Genomic DNA, 25,581 nt, shown 5'->3' with positions numbered 1-25,581 from the left:
ATTTAGAGGTAATCACGCTGTAACAGCGTGCGTTCTCAGAAATGATAAGTTCACAAAGGTACATGTATCACATTGGAACAACCGAAATAAAATGTTCAAATGTATCTACGTTCTGTATTTTAATTTAATAAACCTACCTGTTACCAACTGTTCATCTAAAATTGTGAGCCATATGTTTGTGACTATTACAGCCCCATCTATGACAAAGCGAAAAAAGTGGTCCAACTAAAACATTCATATTTCTTTATGTACTACACGAATATGTAATAAAAAATGGGGGTTCCTATTTAAAAAAAAGCAGTTGATATCCTTCTGACCTATGGCAGCGCCATCTAGCAGGCCAACCATAGTGCTATTTGGTTTCCCCCTCCAAGCTAGACAAGTTTCATTCTTTGTAGTTTTTTCATTTGACGCTTACTTTGTGAGATATTTGGCACGGTCATGATCAATGGACCACCCTGTATAAGAAGGGTAAAAGAACAGACCCCCAAAATTACAGGCACTATCCTTAACATTAGTCTGCTCCAGAATTCTTGAACATATTCTAAATACAGTAAATTTCCTTGAGACCAAAAAGCTTAAGTCCACAAATCAGCATGGTTTTAGAAAGCTTTGCTTATGTTAAACTCAGTTTGCCCTTTTCTTACATGATGTACTGTGAACAATGGATTAAGTGCAATAAATTGATTCCATATTTCTAAGTTTCTGAAAAGTATTTGACACAGTGCCCCACTGGAGACTGTTAGTGAAGGTATGAGCATATGGAATAGGTTCCCAGCTATGTGAGGCTTCATAAGATATGTGAAGACTTCATAAGTAACAGAACCCAATGCGTTGTCCTCAGTGACGGGTGTTCATCAGAGTCAAAGGTATCACCAGGATTGCTCCAGAGAAGTGTGATAGGACCAATATTATTTTTTATGTACATAAATGATCTGGCAGACAGGGTAGGCAGCAATCTGCAGTTGTTTTTTGATGATGCTGTGGCATACAGGAAGGTCTTGTAGGAGGATACAAGATGATTTAGGCAAAATTTCTGGTCAGTGTGATGAATGGCAGCTAGCTCTAAATGTGGGAAAATGTAAGTTAATGTGCACGAGTAGGAAAAACAAAACTGTAAAGTTCAGATAGAGCATCGGGAGCATCGTGCTCAATATTGTCGTGCGTTTAAGTATCTGAACAAAATATTGCAAAGTGATACAAATGGATCGAGCATGTGAGCACTGTGGTAGGGAAGGTGAATGGTCAACTTCAATTTATTGAGAGAATTTTAGGAAAGTGTGGTTCATCTGTAAAGAAGATTGCACATAGGATGATAGTATGGCCTATTCTTAAGTACTGCTCTAGTGTTTAGGATCCATACCAGGACAGATTGAAGGAGTATATCAAAGCAATTAAGAGGCATGCTGCTGTGGTTCATCTGTAAAGAAGATTACACATAGGATGATAGTATGGCCTATTCTTAAGTACTGCTCTAGTGTTTAGGATCCATACCAGGACAGATTGAAGGAGCATATCAAAGCAATTAAGAGGCATGCTGCTAGATTTATTACCGGTAGTTTTGAAGAACAAGCAAGTGTTACGGAGATCCTTCGAGAACTCAAATGGGAATCACTGGAGGGGAGGTGATGTTCTTTTCGAGGAACAGTGTTGAGAAAATTTAGTGACCCAACATTTGAAGCTGACTGCAGAAAGATTATACTGCCACCAATGTACATTTTGCGTAAGGTCCGTCAAGATAAGATATGAGAAACTAGGGCTCATGCTCTATTTGTGAGTGAAACAGAACAGAGACTTATGGAGTATTTATATAGATATAGATGCAGCTGTAGACTGTGCTTTCTCAGCATTTTGGCAGTAAACCTCTCAGTGCACTTGTAGCATCTGCAAATTTACTTGGAATGGCATCTCAGTGATGCTCTCACACTTACTGAATGAACATGTGACAAAACATGTTGCTCTCCCTTGTATCTTCTCTGTTTCCTTTACTGATTCTAATTTGCAACAGTTTCATACTTCTTCCATTTCAAATAGTGGGTGTGAGCCCATTCAAAAATCAAAGATGTTTTCAATTGTCTCCATCACTTCATTGGCTGTCCTATATCCCAGACTTCAGTTTAGTTAAAAGTAATGCTTGCCATGGCACACAGGCACTCAAGTGGCATCCTTTTGATCTGGCCAAACCATATTTTTTCTTGCCTGATCTCTTCTGTCATTGTCGTTTATACATCTAGATGTAGTCTTATGTCTTAAGTTCTCTCTCTTGTCTCTTAAAGGCAGGCCAAAAAATGACCTTGGAGACCTTATCTCATCTGCTTCATTTCTTTGTTCCTCTACTTTCCTTGGAATCCAATTTTTTCTACTACACATACGAGAAGCCTTAGTCACTGCATTGTGCAGTCTTAGTGTTATTTCCTTCCTCATAGTTCTGCCAAAGTACCTCCTTATAAAATGATTTATAGCATCATATTCTGTATATTTTAAGCCACATCTGATTCAGTTTTGTATATTGATATATCTGTTCCAAGATATATAAAGGAATTTATCTGTACTACTATCTTATTCTTTATCAATATGTTTGTTCTTCTCACTTATGTCCCTTCCATTGTCATTACTTCTGTTTTATTTACAGATATAACCATTTGAGGAGTTTGTAAAATGTTATTTAGTTTAACCACATGTTTGCTAGAAGAGAACCTACTTGACCAAAACTAATGTAGCGTTCCTTTCCAGTTTCATCCTCCTTGTGTTTTTAGAATTCCATTCTTTTAAAACTTTGTCATTATACATACCAAAAAGGATTGGTGAGAACCACACCCTCATCTTAGTTCCTGGTTTACTGTCAATAACTCTTCATTTTTAATAATTTTAGTATAATCATTCAGTGATTTAATATCATTCAATCAATTTGGAGTAAGGGAAGAGTGTTGTACCTAGAGGATAGTGTACCTAGGAACATAAAAAGGTTTTTTGGTTGGTACTTCAATCTAGTGGCTGATTTTAGAATCACATTGAGGAATGTGCACTAGAGACCACAATAATCAGTTTCTGAAATTTTCTACAGTTTTTATTGTTGTTGTTGTTAGACATGAGGCTGTGTTTTCATAGCATTTGTAAATATTTCTTCTGGTACTGAATTTCACATTGAGTAAAACATGTGGACAGTAAAACCATATTTCGTCGGTCATGCACCATCTTGTAATTTGAAAGTGGAGAAGGTCTTTTACTGTGAACATGTGATATCTACATCTGAGTTTCTTTAATGTCTCACCAATTTTACCCGTCTTGAAAATGGAAATTTGTGTTAGTTCCCAACAGCTTCAATTTCAAAGTATTTAACTTGTATGAGGGTCACTCCAAAAGAAATAAACACTTTCTTTTTTAATCCATCTTTTATTCTACAGGTCTGAAAGCTTTACAGTGTGTAGATACATCCTTTAGGAACAATATTTTCATTTCTCCACATAATTTCCATCCCTCTCAACTGCCTTACACCATCTTGGAACCAGTACCCATATACCCGCACGGTAAAATTCTGGACCAACCTGTTGGAGCCACTGTTTGGCAGCGTGCATAAGGGAGTCATCATCTTCAACCTTGTTTCATGAAGAGAGTCTTTCAGTTTCCCAAAGGTATGATAGTCACATGGAGCCAGGTCAGGACTGTAAGGCGGGTGCTTCAGTGTTGTCCATTCGAGTTTTGTGACCGCTTCCACGGTTTTTTGACTGGCATGTGGCTGTGCATTGTCATGCAACAGCAAAACATTCTGCTTTTGCCAATATGGTCGAACACGACTAAGTTGAGCTTGAAGTTTTCTTCAGTGTTATCATATATGCATCAGAATTTATGGTGGTTCCACTTGGCACGATGTTCACAAGCAAGAGTCTTTCAGAATCGAAAAACACTGTAGCCATAATTTTTCCAGCAGGATGTGTGGTTTTGAATTTTTTTTCTTGGGTGAATTTGCATGATGCCACTCCACTGATTGCCTCTTCATCTATGGTGAAAAATGATGGAGCCATGTTTCATCACCTCTCACAATTCTTCCAAGAAATTCATCTCCACCATTCTCGTACTGTTCCAAAAGTTTGCTGCATACCGTTTTTTTCGTTTCTTTGTGAGCCACTGTCAACATCCTGGGAACCGACCTAGCACAAACCTTTTTTAACGCCAACACTTTCAGTATTCTGCAAACACTTCCTTCCCCTCTCCCAACGTAGCGTGACAATTCATTCACTGTGATGCGTCTGTCAGCAGTCACCAATTCGTTAACACTCTGCACATTGTTTGGAGTGTGTGCAGTATGAGGCCTGCTGTTGCGAGGACAATCCTCAATACTGCCGTGCCCGCTTTCATCACGTAACCTGCTTGCCCACCGACTAACTGTACTGCGATCGATAGCAGCTCCATACACCTTTTTCATCCTCTTGTGGATGTTTCCCACTGTCTCATTTTCACAGCAGAGGAATTCTATGACAGCACATTGCTTGTGATGAACGTCAAGTGTAGCAGCCATCTCAAAGACATGCTGTGATGGCGCCACTCATGGGAACATGTTGAACTAAGTTTGAAAACAAGCGGGAAGGATGTATGTGTTACAACAATTCACTCGCTCACCACAGAAGTCTGTGAGACAGTGTGGCCATGAAACTGGAGTGAGTCGCTCAAGTGTTCACCAAATTTTGAAGACAGCAAAGTGGAAGTGCTACATCCCACGATTGCTGCACGCAATGAATGAGGATGACCCAGATCACAGAATGGAGTACTGCGAGTGGTTTACTAACACGGTGCGCAACAATGAAGAGTTTGCAGAGATGATTGTGTGGTCTGATGAGGCACAGTTCAAACTCAATGGTACAGTAAATCACCACAATTGCATCTACTGGGCTGCCAAAAATCCAAACATCCGTGTAGACAAAGCCATGAATTTTCCAGGAGTAAATGTATAGTGTGGGTTGTCTTACCGGACTCGATTGGGCCACTCTTCTTTGACGGCACAGTTACCGGTGAGGTGTACCTTCAGAAGGTTCAGACATCCATTTTAGCTGCCATCCGAGACTTGTATGGAGACAGAAGAGTTTACTTTCAACAAGATGGTGCCCCAGCCCACTACCAAAATCGTGTTAGGGCGTATCTCGACGAAAATCTACCAGGAAGGTGGATAGGCCGTAGAGGTGCTGTGGAGTATCCACCATGTTCCCCAGACCTAACTCCTCTGTACTTTCACTTGTGGGGAACTCTAAAGGATGTTGTTTATCGACAAAAGCCATGCACATTGGATGAACTTCGAGAATCCGTCGTACATTCATGTGCAAATAACCAACTGAACACTTTGCAGTCAGTAGTTCATGCTGCAGTTTGGTGACATTGTTTGTGTGTGGATGTTAATGGTGACCATTTTGAACACCTACAGTGATATCTTTAAGTTGGACTTTAAGCTACACTTTCACCAAAAATGAGACAAATCTGTCAATTAGTTTGTCAGGTATGGACTTTTAAACAGTGGATACATTTTTTTGGACCCCTCTGTAGAGACCACAATGAAAGTCAAAACGTTTTATTTGCAACATGCCAGTTATTTCTCTATATAGCCACTGCTCCAGCTTAGACATTTGTCATAGTGTGGTTTAACTTTCCAATACTGTCATCACAGAAGGCAGCCACCTGTGCTTTCAGGTATTTCTCTCTGCTGACCTGCAGCTCGTTGTCTGTGCCAAAATGCTGTTCTCGTAGTCAGCATTTCGCGTGAGCAAAGGGATGAAAATCAGAGGGAGTGAAGTTCAGGTTGTACGGGGGCTGATCAAACAATCCCCATCAAAAAGCTGGCCACACACTGCAACTACAACAAAGATGCTCCTGCAGCATTTTAGATGTGAATTGTTTGATGGCCCATCATATTGCATGGACTTTGCTCCCTCTGATTTTCATCTCTTTCCTCACATGAATCACTGGCTATGGGGACAGCATTTTGGCACAGACAATGAACTGCATACTACCATAGAGAAATGGCTGAAAGAACAGGTAGCTGCCTTCTATGACAAGGGTATTGGAAAGTTGGTACCATGCTCTAAACATTACAAATAAACAATTTGGTTTTTCACAGTGGTTCCATTTCACAAATGACTGGACCTTGAAAAAAAAGTAGCCCTTGTAGATCTTATACGTCATATAATAAGTTGATATCCACTATGCTGAAGTTGCTTTCCCATTTATCAATTTTGTGTACCCTCTAAGAGACAGTTATTTATTACCCGGCATCTGTATGATCAACTAGTATCACACAGAGATGTGAAAATGGTGTAATGGAACACATCAACTAGACAGAACAGCTTAGTCGATTTGCTGTCACTGTTCTCGCCACAAACAGGAATGCAACTTCAGCATAGTGTGTATTGATGTATTATATCCTCCGAGAGATGTATAATGGTTAGCTGGTATTCATGTGATCAACTGGTATCACAGATGGACCTCAAGTTCATGTAAGGGAATACCAAAATTAATTACAATAAAAATTACAGCTGTAGAGGTCATCCCTACTACATAAATAAAAGCTAGAAAGTTTTCAGTCTTGTGTGCCATTCAATAACTCAATAACTTTAATACTTGGTAAGCTGTCACCTTTACTTCTCATGTTACGCAGATATTTGAATTTTTAAACTAGTCAATAAGCCGCAATACACAATGCTTACCTTATAGTCTATGAGTCTAAGGATGTGAAATTCAGACAGACAGACAGCACGTATTGTGATTGCCCTGTCATTCGTGGACAGGTATCGAGCGAGAACCTTGGGTTTCAGGACCTGAAAGTATTACAAGTTTGAGAGATTGACAAGTATGTGTCCAGTGTTAATTCAAGTAATAAAATCAAATTGATACAGAATGGAACAAGAAGAGTAACTTGAACTACATTCTGCACCAAAGTGAATAACGATTTTATGAATGTTAATAATTCAGAAATAACTGATAATAGCGAAATGACTAAAACTTTTGATCAGCAGTTGTCACTGTTACCTCACAAAGAGGTTTCAGTGGTTCTGCAGACCTGCAGATATGCAAGCTGTGAGTAATATCACTGAGACAATCTCTCAGAGTCAGGCAGGAACATAAGAAAAGATTCTCAATAATTTTCTACATGCAGCAGAACATAAATATAGTACAACCAACAGTGTGCATATATAATTGCACAGTAAATAGTGCTTCTTCTTGTGGGCTCACAGCGCTTCATGGTTCATTACCTCCTTAACAATTTCCTCTCCATCTTATCATTCATCTTCCTTCTCCCTTCTCCATCCTCAGATTCCTGGGGCTCTGAGGTGTTCTCCCATATCATTCAGCCATCATATTTGTGGTATTCCTTTTACTCTTCTTCCTGTTGCTTTCCACTGGAAGGATTTCTTTGTTGTTCTTGTGTCCTTCATTCAGGCTATTCTCTTATTTTTAATAAGCCTTACAGTACCAGCTCCCAGCATGAAAAGATCCAACTCATAATCGATCCTTGCTCTCCAACTACCATTGTTATATCGGGTCCCTCCATACATTTTCCACAGTATTCTTTATTCAAATAGATGAACCTTCACTCATGATGCTTGCAGTTTGAGAGCTTGCCGTCCATACAGCTCACAGGACTGCTTATAGAGGCCATCTGTGTTGCCCCCATGTTGCACTCTGGTGAGCCATCAGAGAAACAGCATATTTAAGTAATTCCAAACAAGTGCTTGGCCTATTATTCACGCTGTCTTACTGTTGTCTAGTCAATATTTTCAGTGCTACATGCCACCTGTAAATAGGTGTTCCTCTATAAAGTACTATATATCGCGTTTGTTCTTGCTATAACAAACTTGGCGACAAGAGAGGGTCATATTTTCTCCGCATTTCAGTGTCAGTGCTAAGTCACCTGACAAACATCTCGGTGGAAGAAATACTCCAGTTTCTCACTGCCCAGTAGCAAGCTTGTTTGGAGCGACAGCAGGTTCTTGCCACTGCTCTTAATCACATAGCGTCTACATGTCTGTGGCACGTTACTCTCCCATCAATGCAATGACCACCCTTTCTGGTGTATGATGAATCGGCTGAAGATTGGGACTCCTATGAGACACAGTTACACAAAAATTTCCAGGTTTTTTGCGTGGGTGATGCAAACCAGTGTAGGGCTTTCTTCATTTCCTGGCTTTTGCCATGCATCTATCAGTTCTTGTGCCAACTTGCACCTTTGCAAGAACCAGCCAGCTTACCATATAATGAAGTGCGCAAGCTTCTCTCAATGTATTACTGTGACAGAATGCATGTCACTGCAACACATGTAGAATTTTATCATTGTCAGAAATTCACAGATCAATCTTACAAAGCCTGGGCTGCAGAATTACACAGGCTGAGCCATCATCATACATTTGTCACTAATACCCCATTGTGAATCCTATGCTGATCACGTGGTACGTGATGTTATTATGTGTCTGGGAGTGCATAGGGAAGTCTGTGAAAAAGCACTAAAATGTGAGGATCCGACACCTACAGATGTGCTCAATATAGCACAGTCCTTTGAAGTGTCACAGTCCGCAGGTGATCAGATTGCTGCTGTGTGAGGAGAGGTATCTGAAGTTGCTCAGTCAACCCGTGTTGGACACGCTGCAATAGTTCAGGATGACGGGAAAGGTGTGGCAGCAGTACAATCTTCAACTCAGCATCACACGAAGCAGTGTCGGTTACAAGTACAGCATCAACGGGCTGAGTCACAACAGTGGCTCTGTGCCCCTTCTGTCTTCCTCATACTACTTTGTCCAATATGAGCATCCCGTGTGCCCTAAGCACAGGGTGGTTTGCAACAAGTGTTGAAAGGAACGTCACATTGCATTGGTGTGAAACTCCTCTTCAAATGTGGTAGACACAGTAGTACCGATGGACATAAACTATAACTCTACTACAGCTGTTTCTCAGAGCAAATTGTTTATTGACTTGCATGTGTTTAATAAACCACTAATGATGCAAGTGGCTTTACTAAACACACAAACGTATTTGAACTTGGGCTTCCTTCTCTTCAAACAGGTTTCACGGAAGTTGGTTAACAGCTTCTGCTCTGTCTCTTACAAATCCATTGTTTGCCCTCTCACCTTCCTTGTTGTGGATCATTCCCATACTGCAGACCTGTTTGGGTGAAATACATTTAGTGCTTTTGGTTTCTCCACTGCCAGTAAGATAAATTTAGTGTCAGATCAAGTTCTGTATCAATAACTGGAGTCCCTCTGTTCTGTTTTCCCCTAAACTAGGTTGTGCTACCAGTTTTCAGAGCCACATTACCATGAAAGAGACTGCCTGCCCTCATTTTTTTCTGGGCACGACAGGTGCCCGTCACGTTGCACGACTCCGTCAAGGCCGAAATAGACTGTCTGGCATCGTTCGATGTCATTTGACCTACTTCATCCAGTGAATTGGTTACAACATTGGTCATTGTTAAGAAACTGACGGGTAGGCTTCACCTCTGTGGCACGATTAATGCAAATGCCCTGACGCATTGCTCTCAAAATTGTCAGGCAGCCACTACTTTTCCGAGACTGTTTTGTTGGATGCATACCTCCAGCTCCCCTCAGATGAAGCCTCAAGGTGCCTTCTTGTTGTCACTGAGCTGGCGTAAGCTGTCGCCAGCACACGGTTGGCAAAGATGTAGTGCGAAGATCGATAGTAGGCACTCGATTAAGCACGTCTATCACGAGCGAGGCCAGAGACAGTCTCACAAGCAACACACTGCCAACACCCTCTCAATCACAAGTATTTAGGCTGCCACTGCTGACCGGAGGATCAGTCTCTCAGCCACACTAACTCAGTCACTGTCGGACTAACTCACCAGTTTGGCATGTGTCATTCACTGCAGTGCAGGCTCTGTTCATATCTCAGGCTACGACAGTACATAGCATCAGATTATAGCAAGATTACTGAGATTGTCTGCAGGAGAACTATTACGGATGTGTTTGCATCACAACACATGGACTCTATTAAAGTTAAATAGCAGCTATCTGTTCATGTAAATAAAGGATCCTCTTAATCCATGTGTGCATTTATGTTGTAAAAAGAGGATACCGGCAATCAAATAACATCCTCTTCCTTGATTCCTAAAGTACAAAACCCTACAGTGGCAACGAGGATAGGATCCGACCCATGCATTCAAAGCATCTCTTTGCTTACAACGGACAGCAAATTCCAGTGATTTGACAGTGTAGTTTGCCTGCCACTTACAAATTTGCACACTAGGACAGTGAATTTTACTGTGTTGAAATCAAGAGACAGTGACAACATATTGGGTTTAGATGCCTGTGATTTGTCTGGACTTTCATTGTTGGCTTTTGACCCAAAAAGCAGTGTCACTAGCTTGGTTAAAGAATTTCCTGAACTATTTTCAGAAGGAATGGGAAAATCTAATAGCTTTGTAGCGCATGTTACATTGAAAGACAATGCACAGCCCAAGTTTTTCAGGGCCTGCCCTGTTCCAATTATTCTAAGAGACAAAGTAGCCAGTGAATTGAAAGAATTGCGAGATAATGGTGTAATTGCTCCCATTCGAGCTAGTCAATGGGCATGTTGTCACGTTTTGTTGCCTAAGTCTTCTGCTCACATCCACATTTGTGTTGACTTCAAGTCTACAGTCAACCTACAGACAGTATATAACACTTAACCACTACCTCGTCCAACTCATGCACAGGCTTGGTGCAAGATGTTACTTTTCTTAGACAGATTTGCATGACGCCTACTTGCAAATTCCATTGGATGAAGAGTCACAGAAATTGTTTATCATAAATAGACACTTAGGACTGTTCAAGTATTTGTGTTTGCCCTTTGGCAGTGCTTCCATACCTGCCATTTTTCAACAGCTGACTGCAAAAGTGCCATTTTGTTCAAACTACCTTGACGATATTGTCATCTCAGGTTATACATCAGAAGAACACATTGCCAATTTACGTACACTTTTTCAAGTATTGTCAGAAGCAGGACTCAAGTGTCGCCACAAAAAGTGTGACTTTTTTCAAACTGAGCTACAGTACTTTGGTCATGTGATAAACAGTCAGGGTGTGCATCCCCCCCTGCAATCTCAACTGCTTGCAATCCATGACCTGCCTGTTCCTTGCAATGTGTCTGAGCTCCAGGCAGTACTAAGCAAGATGACACACTACATTCGGTTCATATTGAATGCCACTCAGATCACAGCTCCACTGCATCACTTGCATCACAAACATGTACCTTTTGTGTCGACTAAAGGCTGTCAAGATACATTTCAGAACTCAAAAAATGTCTTGCTACTAAGCATTTTGATCCTGCAAAGTTGGTAGTTTTGCAAGTCAACACTTCTCCCTGTGGAATTGGCACTGTGCTTTCATACAGCATTGATGCACAAGACAGACCCATTGCTTTTGCCTCAGAGTTGCTCACTCAAGTTCAGTACAATTATTCTCAAATAGAGAAAGAGGCTCTCACTATTATGTATGTTGTAGCAAGATTCCATCACTATTTGTATGGTCGCAAGTTCTTCCTAGTGACTCATCACAGCCTTTGCAGTCCTTGTTTCATCCATCAAAGCCAGTTCCTACACACACTGCTAAAAAATTGCAGCATTGGGCTTTGTTGCTTTTGCAGTATCAGTATGAAATTGTGTACAAACCTATGGAAAAGCACGGCAATGCAGATGCCCTATCTCTCCTTCCAGTCGACCCAGACTCTGATTTTGATGCCTCTGCTGCATCTTTTTGCCAAATCAATGTGCAGGACTCTGAATTGCTGGAATCTTTTCCCTTGCACTACAAAAAGATTGCACAGGTCATGGAAGCAGACCCAAATCTAAAGATTTTGTTGCATGTCTTGGCCTCATTCGTTGAACAGTATCCAAAACTCAGGTGTGTGGCAGTATTTTCTACATCTACTTCTACATCTACATCCATACTCCGCAAGCCACCTGACGGTGTGTGGCGGAGGGTACCTTCAGTACCTCTATCGGTTCTCCCTTCTATTCCAGTCTCGTATTGTTCGTGGAAAGAAGGATTGTCGGTATGCCTCTGTGTGGGCTCTAATCTCTCTGATTTTATCCTCATGGTCTCTTCGCGAGATATACGTAGGAGGGAGCAATATACTGCTTGACTCTTCGGTGAAAGTATGTTCTCGAAACTTTGACAAAAGCCCGTACCGAGCTACTGAGCGTCTCTGCTGCAGAGTCTTCCACTGGAGTTTATCTTTCATCTTCGTAATGCTTTCGTGATTACTAAATGATCCTGTAACGAAGCGCGCTGCTCTCCGTTGGATCTTCTCTATATCTTCTATCAACCCTATCTGGTACGGATCCCACACTGCTGAGCAGCATTCAAGCAGTGGGCGAACAAGCGTACTGTAACCTACTTCCTTTATTTTCGGATTGCATTTCCTTAGTATTCTTCCAATGAATCTCAGTCTGGCATCTGCTTTACCGATGATCAACATTATATGATCATTCCATTTTAAATCACTCCTAATGCGTACTCCCAGATAATTTATGGTATTAACTGCTTCCAGTTGCTGACCTGCTATTTTGTAGCTAAATGATAAAGGATCTATCTTTCTGTGTATTCGCAGCACATTACACTTGTCTACATTGAGGTTCAATTGCCATTCCCTGCACCATGCGTCAATTCGCTGCAGATCCTCCTGCATTTCAGTACAATTTTCCATTGTTACAACCTCTCGATACACCACAGCATCATCCGCAAAAAGCCTCAGTGTACTTCCGATGTCATCCACAAGGTCATTTATGTATATTGTGAATAGCAACGGTCCTATGACACTCGCCTGCGGCACACCTGAAATCGCTCTTACTTCGGAAGACTTCTCTCCATTGAGAATGACATGCTGTGTCCTGTTATCTAGGAACTCCTCAATCCAATCACACGTTGGCATAACCTTTCAGTTCAACAGGGTGTGATTCTAGTTCAAAATGACAGTGGACAATAGCAATTGCTTATTCCCAAAGTGTTGCAAAAGGATGTGCTGCGATTGCTCCACCCGAGGACATTGGGGAATTGTTGACACTGAACAGTTAGCGCACTGGCAGATCACGTCACGGTGTTGCACATACATGGAAAACCACTTGGCCTAAGACTCAATCGCCACGGCAACGAGTGCTCACTGACTTCGCAGGACCATTTTGGAACACTCGTTGGCTTATAGTGGTAGACTCTTTTAGGAAGCAGTGCCTATGGCTTCTACCACATCATGTAGCACAATTCAAGCATTGTCCTCCATACTGTGCATAGGTTTTCCAGAAGTACTTGTGTCAGACAACGGACCACAGTTCACTTCGCTTTTATTTTTAAGTTTTGTGAACGAAATGGCACTCGTCATCTAACAAATGCTCTGTTTCACCCCAGTCCATCGGAGAAGCACATTGCTTCATTAGCACTTTCAAACAACAGGTGGCTGAGCTTCATACCACCCACACACAGGAACAGGTGCTGCAACTCTTTCTCACCTCCTATCACTCCCATGAACGAGACGGACCAACACCAGTAGAACTTCTGTGTGGCCACTGCCAACGGATGCTGCTACACTTACTATAACCACCGCAGCATCCAACGCCACCAGAACCATATTTCATGTCATTTGCCCATGATTTTGCTGTTTTTCTCCACCCAGATTCACAGCCTCACGGGACTGCACGGCATTTGCAGCCGACCACTGGTGCCACCAGGAGAAGCGGATGGACAGTGCGCCCCACTCCAGACTTTTACACTCGCCGACCCGGTGGACACGGACCCGTCGCTGGTGTCATCACCCCAGGACAAACCTTTGAGCCTGGACGTGTGCCCCAGCAACAGTTTTCCAGAGGATGTTTGTGTTACCTCGCAAGACTGATGGGAGGTACGATCGGAAGTACACCGTCCTCCACAGTCACGGCTCCTGGCTCATCTCTACGTCCAGCATCCTGACTCCCTCCCCGTTGTCATTCACACCTTCCCTACGTGACGATGGTGATGCATTATGGAGGGGGTGGGGGGTGGGAGGGGAGGGGGGCGGGAGGGGGAGGTGGGGAGAAATGTGCTGGCGTAAGCTGTTGCCACCACACAGCTTGGCAAAGGTGCAGTGCAAAGATTTATAGTAGGCACTCGATCGAGCGTGCTTATCATGAGAGAGGCCAGAAGCAGACTCACAATTGACACACCACCATTGTCCCCTCGATCACAAGTATTTGGGCTGCCCCCGCTGACTGGAGGCTCAATCTCTCAGCCTCACTAATTCTGTCACGGTCAGACAAACTCACCAGTTTGGTATGTGGCATTCATTGTAGTGCGGGCTGTGTTCATGTCTCAGGTTATGACAGTACATAGCACCAGATTATAGCAACATTACTGAGAGGGTTGTTATGGATGAGCTTGTACCACAACACATGGACTCTATTAAAGTTAAATAGCAGCTATCTGTTAATGTAAATAAAGAACCATGTTAATCCACGTGTGCATTTGTGTTGTAGAAAGAGGATACTGGCTGTGGTGTCACCGCCAGACACCACACTTGCTAGGTGGTAGATTAAATCGGCCGCGGTCCATTTAGTACATGTCGGACCCGCGTGTCGCCACTGTGTGATCACAGACCTAGCGCCACCACAAGGCAGGTCTCGTGATACGAACAAGCACTCGTCCCAGTTGTACGGACGACCTAGCTAGCGACTAGATGTACGAAGCCTTTCTCTCTCATTAGCCGAGAGACAGAATAGCCTTCAGCTAAGTTAATGGCTACGAACTAGCAAGGCGCCATTAGCCTTACAGTGATTGTAATTAAAGTCTCCTGTGTATAGTCAAGAGCGATGTACCACAATGATTGATTAAAGATAAGTATTAATCCAGCTACGTACTTTTCTTCATAGCATTAATTACGTAGCCTGTTCCAGTACTTCACGCCCGTCTGCGTTAGTCTAGCGTGCATTTTCAGCCATCTCGATCTACAAGGTGTTGGCCCAGCTGCCGACACATCACATGGCGACGAGTCTACAAAGGATCTTGTGTTTTACTTTGCCCTAATTTATTTGTGTCATGGCTTCGCCACATTCTCCAGATGTACTGTCCGAATTTTATCGCTTGCAGAATCAGCAGACGCAGGCGTTATTGGATGCCCTTGGACAGCTCGTCCAGGGTCAACGTGCCATTCAAACCGATGCGGCCGCCGCCGCTTCACCGGTACCGCAGCCACAACTCGCAGTTGCACCGCCTTTTAGGCACTACGACCCAAACCACGAGACTTGGCGGGAATGGTCCCGCCAGTTTGCGTTTCACCTCGCCGCCTACAGAATTCAAGGTAATGAGCGGCAGCCGTTTTTGCTTTCTTGTGTTGGTGTGTCCACCTACCGTGTGATAGTGAAATTGTTTCCCCGACGCGACGTAGCAACTCTGTCCTACGAGGAAATTTTGTCTGCTTTAGATGCCTATTTCAAAGAAACAGTTAATGTGGTTGCAAAACGGTATACGTTTTTTCGTACAAAACGTACGGCCGGTCAAACTAATAGGGAGTGGGTAGCAACATTGCAAGGACTTACTAGGGACTGTTCTTTTGACTGTGACTGTGGTCTTTCTTATTCAGATACAATGGTACGTGATGCAATTGCACAAAACGTTTCTGATGTTCGCATATGGGAGCAAATATTGAAACTAGTTAATCCCTCCCTTCAACAAGTGATCGACATATTAGATAGACAAGACACACTTGACTGTGCTCAGGAATCTTTTGAAACTTCGCCAGCAGTGTGTAACATTAACCGGCCCGCAGGGCGAGCTGCGCGGCCCGGTCAACTGCACTCGCGCAAACAAACGCAGCTGCCGCCGCGTTATCAACCATGTGTGCCGCGCCAGCCCACAAATGCAGTGAAATCGTGCCCGCGGTGTGCTACTAGACATTCGCGTGAACATTGCCCATCACGCCAAGCTATTTGCTTTTTCTGCAATAGGAAAGGACATGTTCAAAGTGTTTGCCAGAAAAAGCTCAGATCAGACAATCACAATCATTCCAGGCCCTTTGCTTCGCGCCAGAATCGAACCACGGACACTCGGGATCGTGGACCTTCGCCCATGGACATTCATGTAGTTAATTCCGATTCGTCCAGTGCCACTTTCTCTAACAGTGACTGTGTTCGTCCCACAAAAACTGTGCGTCGACGTCGCCGGAAATCACGTCAATTAGCAAGTGATTCTGTACCAGTGTCTATTCCTATTGCACAAAACAGTCGCTCTTGTCGTCAGCAGGACAATAAACTTTTTGTGGACTTAGACTTTGAAGGCAAAGTGATACCATTCCAGCTCGATACCGGAGCTGCAGTTTCATTGCTCAATCATGACACGTACAAACAACTGGGCGCACCTCCGTTGCGTGCCGCAAATGTTCAGTTAAAAAGTTATTCCGGACAGACACTTCCTGTGTTAGGACAGTGCACTCTTTTTGCAACATATAAAGGACAAACAAAACTTGTGTCATTTTATGTTCTTCGTTCTTCTTTTGCAGTGAACTTGTTTGGTTTGGATTTATTTCAGTTGTTTAACATGTCTATAGTAAATCAGGTCCTATCAGTGAATCAAACTGTGCCTTCAGACAGTGTTTCTCGCTTATGTGACGAATTTGCAGACATTTTTGCACCGGGCTTAGGTTGCGCTACAAACTATGAAGCACATTTAGAACTGAAAGTAAACGCGCAACCGAAATTTTTCAGAGCGCGCAATGTTCCCCACGCATTGCGTGATGAGGTCGCAAGAACATTAAACGATCTAGAATCACAGGGTGTAATTGAACGTGTGCAAGCTTCTCTCTGGGCCTCACCCTTAGTAATTTTGCCAAAACCTTCCGGCAAATTGAGACTTTGCGTGGACTTCAAGGCCACAGTGAATCCACAACTAGTGACTGCTACTTTTCCTTTGCCCCGCCCGGAAGATCTTTTTGCTAAACTGTGCCCGGGAAAATATTTTTCGAAGTTGGATCTAGCCGATGCATACTTGCAAATACCTGTGGACGACGAATCCCAGCGCGTATTGGTGGTTAACACGCATCTTGGATTGTACAGGTTCAAAAGACTGCCGTTCGGGTGTGCATCCGCCCCTGCATTGTTTCAGCAGTATTTACAAACTATTTGTGCGTCGGTCCCTACTGCAGCAAACTATCTGGACGATATAGTGATCTCCGGACAGACAGAAGAAGATCATCTTGCGAACCTACGAACGTTATTTCAGGTCTTGCGACACAATGGTCTTCGCTTGAGGAAGGACAAATGTGTGTTTTTTGCTCGTGACTTACCATACCTGGGCCATGTCATCAATGCCCAAGGCATACATCCGAGTCCAGAGCACCTCCGTGCCATACAAGATTTACCTTCCCCTCGCAATGTGAAACAGCTACAGAGTGTGTTGGGTAAAATTAACTATTATCACAAATATATGCGCAATGCCTCTTCCATTTCAGCTCCGCTTCATCGCTTACGCCATAAAGGTGTTCCGTTCGTCTGGACGACGGAATGCGAACGCGCCTTTCGCCAGTTGAAATCGGCGTTGCTTTCTAATACTTGCCTCACGCCTTTCGATCCCCAGAAACCCCTTTTGTTGATGGTAGATGCATTGGATTTCGGGATCGGTGCTGTGCTTGCGCACAAAGTTGGCTCCCATGATCGCCCTATTGCCTTTGCGTCCAAATTGCTCTCGTCTGCGCAAAGAAATTACTCGCAGATAGAGAAAGAAGCTTTGGCTCTCGTGTTTGGTGTTACTAAGTTCCATGATTTCTTGTATGGTCGTCACTTCACCATCATCACAGACCACAAACCTTTGACATCGCTTTTTCATCCGAACAAGCCTGTACCTCCACGTACAGCGCAGAAATTCATTCGCTGGTCTATTTTCCTCTCGCAGTACCGCTACGATATCTTGTATCGGTCCACTGCTAAGCACGGAAACGCCGATGCGTTGTCCCGTTTGCCTGTTGCTGAGGATAGAGCATTCGATTCTTCCGAACTTGCTTGCATGTTCATTGATTCGGAAACCGATGAAGTGGTCGAATCGTTTCCAATTGATTTTCGTCGTGTAGCTACAGCCACAGCTGCTGACCCTGTCCTTGCTACTGTTTTGCGTTTTGTTGCTACGCAATGACCTTTGTCAAAGTCTCAGATCGAGGATCCGTTGGTTCGCAGATTTTTTTGCTCACAGGGAGAGACTTTTTGTTCGACGTGGTGTTTTGTTGTTGCGTTCTGATAATGATCAGTCCAGAGTCGTGGTCCCACGTTCGTTACAGTCCTCTGTTTTACGGCTTCTTCACCAAGGACATTGGGGTATAGTGCGAACGAAACAACTTGCTCGTCAGCACTGCACTTGGTTCGGAATCGATGCTGCGATTACGAATATGTGTTCTTCTTGCATGGCGTGTGCCGAACATCAATCCGCACTGCCGCGGAAAGTCTTTGCATGGCCAAAAGCCACTTCCCCTTGGCAACGCTTGCACATTGATTTTGCTGGTCCATTCTGGAATGCTCGATGGTTGGTTCTGGTCGACGCCTTCAGTAATTTTCCTTTTGTTGTCCGGATGTCTTCCACAACGTCCTCCGCCACCATCCAAGCGTTGTCTGCTATCTTTTGTATTGAAGGTCTTCCGCAGACTATTGTTTCCGACAATGGCCCACAATTCATGTCCGCAGAATTTCAGTCATTCTGCCAGGCCAATGGTATTCAACATCTGACATCCGCGCCGTTTTCGCCTCAGTCAAACGGTGCCGCTGAACGATTGGTCCGGACTTTCAAGTCACAGATGTTGAAATTGAAAGAGTCGCATTCTCGGGAGGACGCATTGTTGCTCTTTTTGTCTTCGTATCGCTCTCAGCCCTGAGATGGTCGCTCACCGGCTGAGTTGCTCCACGGTCGTCCTCATCGCACCTTGATGTCTTTGCTGCATCCGCCGCATCAGGTTCCTGTGCAGCGGCAGACTCCTGCTTTTGCTCCAGGCGACGTTGTATTTTATCGCAACTATCGAGGTTCACGGCGTTGGCTCACAGGGCGCATTCTTCGCTGCCTCGGCCGCGCGATGTATTTGGTTTTGGGGGCCTCTGGTGAGGTGCGTCGGCATCTCAATCAGCTGCGCCTCTGTCGTCGCACGGGTTCTGCCGCTCCCCGTCTGCTTTCAGCGATGGTGCCGTCCGGTCAGCGCCCTGGGGACCCATCTACTGGCTCGCCTCATCCCCAGGTGTTACCGACGATGCCTTCCATTTTGCCCCATGGCGACGCGCCGCCGCAGCAGCAGCCGCCACCGCCGCCGCCGCCGCCTGTTTTCCCGCCGGCGCCGCCCGCATTCGACGCTTCGCTGCAGCCGCCACGCGCCTCCCTGGGTCACGCGCCGCCGATCGCTTCCCGTGACCAGCTGTCCTCCGCCATGGAACTCTTGCCCGCTCCGGACCACATGACGTCATCGCGCGTCGGCTACCCCGACGCCATGGAGGTCGACCCTACGGCCCCTCCTGTCTCATTACGGGCGCATACACCGCATGTTGACGTGCACCCTGGACTAGGTTTTCAGGCGTTTCCTAGCTCCCCTCGGACCGAATGGCCAGGTGCGGGTGGCACAGCCTTGCCTGTTGTTAGGCTCCCCACCTCATCGCATATGTCAACATGGGGTCCTCCCCACGGCGGGCGGAAGCCTTATCTCACGACCGTTCGCCGATTTGCGGGGGAGGAATGTGGTGTCACCGCCAGACACCACACTTGCTAGGTGGTAGATTAAATCGGCCGCGGTCCATTTAGTACATGTCGGACCCGCGTGTCGCCACTGTGTGATCGCAGACCTAGCGCCACCACAAGGCAGGTCTCGTGATACGAACAAGCACTCGTCCCAGTTGTACGGACGACCTAGCTAGCGACTAGATGTACGAAGCCTTTCTCTCTCATTAGCCGAGAGACAGAATAGCCTTCAGCTAAGTTAATGGCTACGAACTAGCAAGGCGCCATTAGCCTTACAGTGATTGTAATTAAAGTCTCCTGTGTATAGTTAAGAGCGATGTACCACAATGATTGATTAAAGATAAGTATTAATCCAGCTACGTACTTTTCTTCATAGCATTAATTACGTAGCCTGTTCCAGTACTTCACGCACGTCTGCGTTAGTCTAGCGTGCATTTTCAGCCATCTCGATCTACAAGGTGTTGGCCCAGCTGCCGACACATCACCGGCCATCAAACAACATCCTCTCCCTTGATTCCTGTGGTACAAGGCCCTACAATCATTATGCCTTTTGGCCTATACCCATATCAACAGTTGCCTGCTAGCCTCATTAGCGTACCTGCAAATTTTCAGTGTTTTTTAGAACATATGACAGCCACTGCAACCAGCTGAATCAGTTATCTCAACGATATTGCTGTTTCCGGTTCTTCCACCAAAGACCACATCGGCAATCTCCGGTCATCGTTTTCTGTTTTGCAGTCTGCAGGTCTCAAGTGCAATCTTGCCAAACCTCACTTGTTTCAGCCACCAGTTGAGTACTTAAGTTTTGAGGTTTCTTGCACAGGGGCAACTGTTGCGTCATCATGTTGATGCAATAGTGACCTTGCTCTGGCCAACCTCCATTAAGGAAATGCGATGGGCAGTGGGCGGGCAGAGGGGAGGGGGGGGGGGGGGGGGGGGGGGGAGTCCTAGGTAACGTTGTGCGCTACCGTAAGTTTTTACTGAACGCATCCACTGCTGCTCAGCCCTTGCACGTGCTTTTGCATAAAAATGTGTCTTTTTCTGGGCCCCAGCTTGTGACTAGGCATTTGCTTTGGTTCAATCTAAGCTTCCATCTGCTCTGTGTCCTATGTCTGGCCACTTTTCGGCTTTGTCAGCATCTCATGCGGACTACAGATGCCTCTTAGCACGGTCTGGGCACGGTGTTGATGCATAAATATGTGGGCGAGTCTGAATGACCCTTTGCTTACATTTCTAAGACTTTAACTCCTGCTCAGTAGCGGATTTCAGATTGAAAAGGAGGCTTTAGCTATTGTGTTTGCCCTCAAGAAATTTCAGTTCTTCTCATATGGTGCTCAGTTCCATTTAATCACTGATCACAAGACACTGGCTTCTCTTTTTAATCCTTAGGCTGTCATGCTAGACAAGACAGCACATTATTTGCAGTGGTGGGCCCTCTTCCTCTCCCGTTATCACTATCAGACCCGTTACTGGCCGAAGGTGCAACATGCCGTCACCTTCCCATCATGGCAGACCCATCAGGATGAGTTGCTTTGTTTCTGTTCAGGTGTTGAGAACTGGAATACGGTCAACGGTTTCCCATAACTAGTGCCACGATAGCATTGGCCATCACTGTAGATCCTGTAGTTGGTCAGATCCTCTCTTTTGTGCTGCACATTTGACCAGAAAAACCCCCAGGCCGTGCCTCGGATCTGTTGCACAATTACTCCTCCCTCCAGCACTGCCTTTCTCTGTTTGATTGGGTTCTTTTGTAAGCTACAGAGGATGCTGCTCCCCAGTTCGTGATTTTCACTTCTATATACCGTAATGTGGTGCGGCTTCTGCATGTCGGTCATTGGGGGGTCTCTCGCAATAAATCTTTGGCTCGCTGGCACGTGTATTGGCTGGGCACAGATGAGGACATTATGGGGCTTGTTGCCGCTTGCATTCACTTCGTTCGACAACAGGTGGCCCCACGGGTGTCTTTTTCTCCCTGGCCGACATCACAGCACCCGTGGGAGCATTTATATGTCGATTTCACTGGGCCTTTCCGAAATCAGTATTGCCTCATTGTAGTGGGCACCTATTCCAAGTTTCCCTACACGGCGCACTGTCTGTCTACATCTGCGGCAGCCACTATTTCAGCCTCGTCTAAGATTTTTGCCCTCGTGGGACTTCCGTATACTGTGAGTACCGATAAAGGCACCCAGTTTGATTCTCGAGAATTTGCATCTCTTTGACAGATTAGTGGAGTTCACCATCTCACAACTCTGACATTTCATCCTCAATCTAATAGACAGGCTGAACACACGGTTTAGATATTTAAAACTCAAGATGCGGAAGTATGTATCTGGTAGCTCTCCTGAAGCTGCTTTAGACCATTATTTGAGTTCGTACCATTTCATTCCTGTGGGGGGGACAAGAGCTCGGCAGAGCTGCTACACAGATGCCAGCCACGGACATACCTTCGACAGCTGCATCTGACACCACATAAGTTGGCATCCCCGGCTCCACAACGGTCGTGAGCGAATGTGCATCTCTCAGCTCTGGCCTTCAACTGAACGGGTTTATTGCCATCATCGAGAATCACCACGGCCGGCACCTGTGCAACGTCTGCACTCCTGATGGGTGGATGCCTCGTCACTTCGACCTGCTGCAGCCAGCACTGTGGGCCCCCTTCTGGAGAGCCCACCGCCACCGATGTCTGTTACTGTGCCACAAACAGTCCGATTCGTGCTGCAGAGGAGGTGGCTACCTGACAGATCACTATCTGGCGCCAGTCGGAGTGGCCGAGCGGTTAAAGGCGCCACAGTCTGGAACCGCACGACCACTACGGTCGCAGGTTCGAATCCTGCCTCGGACATGGATGTGTGTGATGTCCTTAGGTTAGTTAGGTTTAAGTAGTTCTAAGTTCTAGGGGACTTATGACCACAGCAGTTGAGTCCCATAGTGCTCAGAGCCATTTGAACCACTATCTGGCGTTCCTGCCTACGGCCCCACTCCTTGACTACCATCACCGGTGCAGCCCCCACTGCACCTGCTGCCGCCACCTCCGTTGCCGGGTCTTCTGTCGCCACTGTCACCGATGCCCCCACAGATGCCTCCGGCACTGGCCTCGACGAGGATGTCACTACAGAGACGCCGTCCCCGGTCCTGCCCTACGGCCTCTCACGAGAGGGGGTTTGGTGCACCAATTCGACTCCCCGTCACTTCCGCACCTACTCGACGGTGCCTGCGCGCCACGTGCTGCAGCAGCTGCCATAGTCGGGCAATGAAATGGATGTCAGTGCCATCGTTGGTGTTTTCTGAAATTCGTAATCTCCGTGCCTTGCGAGATCACCATTTTTCTTTCTCATGGTATTAGCACTTTTTCAGTACCCTGCTTTTTTGGTACCTGTTTTTTTTCTGCATCATGCATTTTTCTGAGCCTAGTGTTTTTTATGTATTTATGTATGTGGTTCTCCCATCCCCAAGAAGGGAGGAGTGATGTACCTTCATTCACAATGTGCACGATTTCAGAGAGTGCGTGTCCATATGGTTCACAGGTTTGCTTATAGAGGCTATCTGGGTCATTCCCGTGGTGTGCTAGGGTGAGCTGCCACGGAAACATAATTACTTCAGTAATCCCAAACAAGTGCTCAGGCTTTTCTTTACGCTGCATCACTGTTGTCCAGTCAATGTGTTCAGCACTTCGCACAACCTATATCTTAGGTGTTGCTGTATGAAGCACTATATTTTGTACATTGTGTTTGTTCTTGCTATAACGCAAATATCCTGAGTTGCTGTTCATCACTGCTGGTTAGTGTCCATGCATTACATCCATATGTAACCACTGGCCTCATCATAACTTTATATATGTAGTCATTCTGAGCTGCTGACTTACCATCTCAGATTTCATTAGCTTTTTAAGTGTATGATAACATCTATTACCACTTAAAATACAGGCTTTTATTTCAGTGAATATGGAATATACTTTATTAATGTTAACCCCTATTTGTTCAAAATTATTTTCATGCTCATTCAATTTATTGTCGCCCAGTTCTATGAAGTTTCATATATTTAGTCTTTGATTCATTACTCACCAGTCTCCTATGCTGTTTGGTTTCTTTCCGTTCCACCACTATTCTGTCCAATGACATCCTTCCTCAACTAATAAACACAATGTTGTCATCATACACAGCCAGCTGCATGGTCTGCATACCTATGTACCCAGATATTTGCAGTTTTCATATAATTGCTTCTAATGTCAAACTGAAAAGCATTGTGGAAAGGGCATCCATCACCTTGTCTGACAACTTGATCAATATTGACACAGTCAGTTAATTCCCCATCCACTGTCACCATTGCCTTGGAATCTGCCAAGGTTGCCTTAATAACTAAAATATATTTGGATGGAATGCCAAACACTTTCATATCTTGTAACATCTCTTCCCAAAGGAGACTATCAAAGACCTGCTTGAAGTCCATACAGATGTCGTCGAGTTTTGTATTGTATTTGCAAGCTTTTTTCTGTATTTGTCATAGTGCAAATATCTGGTCCACTGCTGATCTATTAGGCCTAAAGCTGCACTGATAATCACCCAATATGTTGTTGTTGTTGTGGTCTTCAGTCCTGAGACTGGTTTGATGCAGCTCTCCATGCTACTCTATCCTGTGCAAGCTTTTTCATCTCCCAGTACCTACTGCAACCTACATCCTTCTGAATCTGCTTAGTGTATTCATCTCGTGGTCTCCCTCTACGATTTTTACCCTCCACGCTGCCCTCCAATACTAAATTGGTGATCCCTTGATGCCTCAGAACATGCCCTACCAACCGATCCCTTCTTCTGGTCAAGTTGTGCCACAAACTTCTCTTCTCCCCAATCCTATTCAATACTTCCTCATTAGTTACATGATCTACCCATCTAATCTTCAGCATTCTTCTGTAGCACCACATTTCGAAAGCTTCTATTCTCTTCTTGTCTAAACTATTTATCGTCCATGTTTCACTTCCATACATGGCTACACTCCATACGAATACTTTCAGAAATGACTTCCTGACACTTAAATCAATACTGGATGTTAACAAATTTCTCTTCTTCAGAAATGATTTCCTTGCCATTGCCAGTCTACATTTTATATCCTCTCTACTTCGACCATCATCAGTTATTTTGCTCCCCAAATAGCAAAACTCCTTTACTACTTTAAGTGCCTCATTTCCTAATCTAATTCCCTCAGCATCACCCGACTTAATTAGACTACATTCCATTATCCTTGTTTTGCTTTTGTTGATGTTCATCTTATATCCTCCTTTCAAGACACTGTCCGTTCCATTCAACTGCTCTTCCAAGTCCTTTGCTGTCTCTGACAGAATTACAATGTCATCGGCGAACCTCAAAGTTTTTATTTCTTCTCCATGAATTTTAATACCTACTCCGAATTTTTCTTTTGTTTCCTTTACTGCTTGCTCAATATACAGATTGAACAACATCGGGGAGAGGCTACAACCCTGTCTTACTCCCTTCCCAACCACTGCTTCCCTTTCATGTCCCTCGACTCTTATAACTGCCATCTGGTTTCTGTACAAATTGTAAATAGCCTTTCGCTCCCTGTATTTTACCCCTGCCACCTTTAGAATTTGAAAGAGAGTATTCCAGTCAACATTGTCAAAAGCTTTCTCTAAGTCTACAAATGCTAGAAAAGTAGGTTTGCCTTTCCTTAATCTTTCTTCTAAGATAAGTCGTAAGGTCAGTATTGCCTCACGTGTTCCAGTGTTTCTACGGAATCCAAACTGATCTTCCCCGAGGTTGGCTTCTACTAGTTTTTCCATTCGTCTGTAAAGAATTCGTGTTAGTATTTTGCAGCTGTGACTTATTAAGCTGATAGTTCGGTAATTTTCACATCTGTCAACACCTGCTTTCTTTGGGATTGG

General features: G+C 44.6%; 1 protein-coding gene across 1 annotated transcript in view; it reads right to left on the bottom strand.

The window, feature by feature from the left end:
* LOC126426449 (uncharacterized) overlaps positions 1-25,581 on the bottom strand; it is a 158,691-nt gene that overhangs the window by 34,973 nt on the left and 98,137 nt on the right. The window contains exon 4 of the mRNA XM_050088364.1: positions 6,690-6,800. Coding sequence (XP_049944321.1) covers positions 6,690-6,800 — 111 coding nt within the window. The remainder of the gene's footprint in view (positions 1-6,689; positions 6,801-25,581) is intronic.

This window comes from Schistocerca serialis, chromosome 11, assembly GCF_023864345.2.
Source record: "Schistocerca serialis cubense isolate TAMUIC-IGC-003099 chromosome 11, iqSchSeri2.2, whole genome shotgun sequence".
NCBI classification, from domain to species: domain Eukaryota; kingdom Metazoa; phylum Arthropoda; class Insecta; order Orthoptera; family Acrididae; genus Schistocerca; species Schistocerca serialis.
This window is presented reverse-complemented; position numbering and strand designations above follow the sequence as displayed.